Source organism: Rhincodon typus, chromosome 18, assembly GCF_021869965.1.
Source record: "Rhincodon typus isolate 14 chromosome 18, sRhiTyp1.1, whole genome shotgun sequence".
Lineage (NCBI taxonomy): Eukaryota > Metazoa > Chordata > Chondrichthyes > Orectolobiformes > Rhincodontidae > Rhincodon > Rhincodon typus.
The window spans coordinates 39,229,305-39,234,310 of NC_063349.1; the positions used below are offsets into that span (position 1 = coordinate 39,229,305).

The 5,006-nt window shown below is 42.1% G+C and overlaps 1 protein-coding gene across 2 annotated transcripts in view; it reads right to left on the reverse strand.

Moving 5' to 3' along the window:
- Positions 1 to 1,042: 1,042 nt before the first annotated feature.
- Positions 1,043 to 5,006, reverse strand: part of LOC109929827 (CD82 antigen-like) — a 30,413-nt gene continuing 26,449 nt past the window's right edge. For both annotated transcript variants that reach the window (XM_048607761.1, XM_020529411.2), the window contains one exon: positions 1,043 to 1,193. In XM_048607761.1, coding sequence (XP_048463718.1) covers positions 1,131 to 1,193 — 63 coding nt within the window. In that variant the 3' untranslated portion in view covers positions 1,043 to 1,130. The remainder of the gene's footprint in view (positions 1,194 to 5,006) is intronic.

Below are 5,006 nucleotides of genomic sequence, written 5' to 3' on the forward strand. Positions count from 1 at the left end.
AGCAATGGCAATAAGGTAAAGCTAAAAATCCTGGTCCTGTGGGAGCTTGACCCCACTGATTCAGGTTGCTTCAACTGTTCCAACTTTAAAAAAAAGGCCTCACAAGCTGTTTAATTTATTGGCTTTGGAGCAGACTGCTCAGTACCTCTGTCTCAACATTTCCTTCATAAAAAAGAACCAGGACGAATATACTTCTTAAAGCCATAGTATCATCACAGGTATAGGGTCCAAAATTGCTCACAATATTCAAAATGTGGTCTGACCAGAGCTTTTTATAGCCTCAAAAGTACATCCTTGCTCTTGTATTCTAGTTCTCTCAAAATGAATACTAACATCATATTTTCCTAACTGCCAAATGAACCTGAATGTTAACCTTAAGAGAATCCTGAACTAGGACTCCGAAGTCCATTTGTGCTTTAGATTTTTGAAGCCCTTCCCCCATTTTGAAAACAGTCTACACGTCCATTATTCCTACCAAAGTGTATAACTTCACACTTTCCCACATGGTATTCTATCTGTCACTTCTTTGTCCATTGTCCCAGCCTGTCCAAGTCCTCCTGCAGCTGCCCGACTTTCTTACCATAACCTGTCCCTCCACCTATCTTCGTGTCATCCGCAAACTTAGCTACAATGCCCTGAGTTCCTTCACCCAGACTGATAATGTACAACATCACCTAGCACCTTTGTATTTTCAGATTGCAAAAATCACTAAATTGTTCAGAAAACTTCAATGTGGAAAGTTAACTAATTATGGAATGGTGCAAGATTTCTTAAAATTTAAAAAATGATTTGATAAAATACATTTGCAAACTTCATATGCATCCTTTTCATTGGGTTCTACAATGAGAATTTTGGAAGAATTCTGAAATTTGTTTGCCAATCCTATTAACTATTTATCTTTCTATTCAATTATAGGATTAATTGGGAGACAATATCCTTAGAAGAGGTGCATTAAATCCAAAGCACACAATAAAAACAATGGTAATGTTCAAATTTCTAAAGCAAATTGTTGCATTTCAGGATTCTTCAAGCTAAACAAGACACTAGAATTGGTTTCTGATTAGAAGACATATATGTTTCATGTTAACAGATGAAGCAAATGATATTTTTCATGTAAGTTGTTTCTCTTTTCAATAATTCTCTTTTTTCTTTATGGATTTAAACAGATACACAGCCATGATGAACTGCAATACCTAGGAGGAGACAAACAGTTAAACAAGAGTGAATCATATACCAGGTTTAATTCATTGAAATGACAAATGATTACCAGTGATGTCAACCAGTTCAGCAGAAGTGTTCACTCATTTGAAATAAAGATTACATGAGTTAAAGTAGCTAACAGATGAATATTATTAGTTTGAGGTTCCCCCTGTTGTATGCTAATTTGTGTACTGACTGGATTAGTACTTGCCTTAAGTCCTCTGTGCTAAATAGAGAATGGTCCTTAGGCTAAACAGGTGGAAGACCAGAGTTCTCTAACAGCTTGTTCTCACAGCACAACACGGTCTTCTCCACCCATAAACTATCAAAATCCCCAGAGAGCCATCGAATAATCTAGATCAACTCCCATGCCATGAGAGCCTTCTCTTACCAAGGGCAAACATTGACAATGAAGCTCAACAATGTCGCCAGTGTGTTAGTACAATCTTTGGCTATCTGGTAAAAAGAATGTTTAATGCAAAGACCTCAAACCCGACACCAAGCTCATGGTCTACAAAGCAGTGTTACCTATCCTCTTGAGTGTGTCAGAAGCATGGACAATGTATAGCAGAGACCTAAGACTTTGAGAATTATCATCAATGATACCTCTGTAAAGAGTAATCTAGACTTGAAACATTCTCTCCATGGATGTTGCCTGACCAACTGTGATTGGCCTCGATCTGGCCAACCTTCTCAGCATCGAGGCACCGGTTATGGCCAATCATCTGTGTTGACCGTCGTCCATGTGCCTGACATAACACTTCTAGAACTAACTCTGTACTTTGAACTTTATCATGGCAAGTTGTACCAGGAGGGCAGAGAAAACATTTCAAGGATGTACTCCTTAAAAAGATGCTGTATCCTTATCAACTCATGGAAATCTCTCGTCCAAACTGGAGAAGAAGCATCTGTAAAGATGCCAACCATCTTGGGTATCTTTGACAGGTCCCAATGGAAGCCAAGAGCAAACAGCAGAAGGAGTGTGTGAAAAGTTGTGAATACCACCCAATCACTTCAGCAAATACCATGGTATGTGGATCCCGCATTGGAATATTTTGTCACCTCAGGACCCATGGCACCAGAGTGGAAGCAAGTCATCCCTAGTCACAAGGGACTGCCTGAAACATGAACAACATTCCACTGGAATGTATGGTGATCTGCTTCATTATTGATGGGTTGGAAATATTATTTTCAGCAATTCCTGTGAAAAGCATTAGTGGACAGAAAGTCATGGGAGGAAAGCACTAGCTATCAGAAATTACCCCAGCACATTCACACACCAGCTGATTTATCTCTCCACAGGCATTAGAGGCTGAAAGAGGAATTCATTACATAAAACAAGGGCAGTGCCAGAATATTTATTTATAATGTGCATACTTATGCTCTAATGTAACTTGACCCAAGAATCTTTCATAAAGCATTTAAAATATTTTAACAAGTAATCAAACACAGATGGGTCATAGATTTTTTTTTATTTCTACTGTACGTTCTAGCCCATTTAACTCAAATTAAATGAGATCAAATCTCATGTAATATAATTTTCCAAGATAAAATTATATTTTTGTTCTTCAATTATGTGGAACAGAATCATTGTGGTCATTGTATATCGGGTGACTTAGTAGTATTGAAGATGATTTTCTGGAGTTGTAATTTCAAGCTAAATTGTTCCTTTTGAAGAGTACAGTTAATTATTACAGTAGCTATGGAAACATTGGTGTGGATTTTTGTGGATTCTGGTAGCGGGTTGGCATGCAGTGCGCCAGTAAAACACCATGAATGTCATAGTGTGGAGCTGGAGGAACACAGCATGTCAGGCAGCATCAGAGGAGCAGGAAAGCTGACGTTTCAGGTCGGGACCCTTCTTCAGGCAGCATCTGCAGTTCTTACTATCTCACCATGAATGAAGTGCTACACCTGCCCCCATACCTTCTCCCTCACCCCCATCCCAGGCCCCAAGAAGACTTTCCACATCAAGCAGATGTTCACCTGCACATCTGCCGATGTGGTATACTGCATCCGCTGTACCCGTTGTGGCCTCCTCTACATCGGGGAAACCAAGCGGAAGCTCGGGGACCGCTTTGCAGAACACCTACGCTCGGTTCGCAATAAACAACTGCACCTCCCAGTCACGAACCATTTCAACTCCCCCTCCCATTCCTCAGACGACACGTCCATCCTGGGCCTCCCGATGCCACCCGAAGGTTGCAGGAACAGCAACTCATATTCCGCTTGGGAACCCTGCAGCCCAATGGTATCAATGTGGATTTCACAAGCTTCAAAATCTCCCCTCCCCCTACTACATCCAAAACCAGTCCAGCTCGTCCCCGCCTCCCTAACCTGTTCTTCCTCCCACCTATCCCCTCCTCCCACCTCAAGCCGCACCCCCATCTCCCACATACTAACCTCATCCCGCCCCCTTGACCTGCCCATCCTCCCTGGACTGACCTATCCCCTCCCTAACTCCCCACCTACACTCACCTTTACTGGCTCCATCCCCGCCTCTTCGACCTGTTTGTTTTCTCTCCACCTATCCTCTCCTCTATCCATCTTCTGTCCGCCCCCCACTCTCTCCCTATTTATTTCAGAAACCCCTTCCCTTCCCCCATTTCTGATGAAGGGTCTAGGCCCGAAACGTCAGCCTTTCTGCTCCTATGATGCTGCTTGATTGGCTCAATGGGCCAAGGCATGTCTGCTTTCTCTCACCAGCCTATGCTGTGATAGCTGCCAGCTTGATTGCTTGGTGTGGGCCTCTCCTACTGCTGTTTAAATCTCAATGGCAATGGGATGTGGCCATACATAGGCCTCAATTAGACCACAGACAGCCAACCTGCCCAATGCCTCCACAACCAGTGGTAGAACAATGGCAGGACAGGGGAGTAGGCAGCAGGCATGACATTGTGGATTTGGCACCAACAATGACTATAGCTTCTGGCTGCATTGCTAGGATCTGAGAGCTACTCACCATTAGTTTGAGGGCCTGGAGGGAGAAGTTCTGCCTTAAATCAATTAGCACCCCTCCACATAATAAATGCCTGCACATCGAGCAGCCAGTGAACTTTCCCCCAACATTTCAGACAGAGTTTGGGGAGCCCAGCATCACATTAAATCCAGCCCACAGCAAACATGTGGTATTAAAGCTATGTAAGGAACATCACCCTATGTTCATGACTGTTCAGACAACACTGATGAAGCTATGTGGGAAAGTGAGTTGATATATGCTTCATTACTTTTTGGGATCAGCAAACAATGACTTAAGTATCGTTCTGTTCTGCTGAACAAAGATGTATTTTGCAGTAGGCCTGATTGAAGGAAGGTCATTCAACAACGACTTAATATTCTGATACATGTTGGCGTGGTCATAATCTATAGCAATCGAGTAACTGAAGAGCTTAAGAGGACCATATATTCACGATAACTAAGTCACTAGAAGACAGCATGATGAGAATAAGTGTGTCTTCTTAGCTGCATATTATCTGAAGTTCACACCATATGTTTATTAGTATATTGGAATTTAGCCTTAGAACGTGAGAAAAGTTGAAATGCAATAATTAGAATCGGAATAAGTGTCTCAGGAAAATGACTTTGCTGCATGGTTAGTGGGAATTGTGAAGCATGCATTGTGAATTCATGGATAAAGCATCATTGGATTATAGAGAATTGTACTAAATACTCTTGCTGGATAATGTAACAAGTCTGTCAAATACAAAGATAGTAGGAACTGCAGATGCTGGAGAATCTGAGATAACAAGGTGTAGAGCTAGATGAACACAGCAGGCCAAGCAGCATCAGAGGAGCAGGAAGGCTGA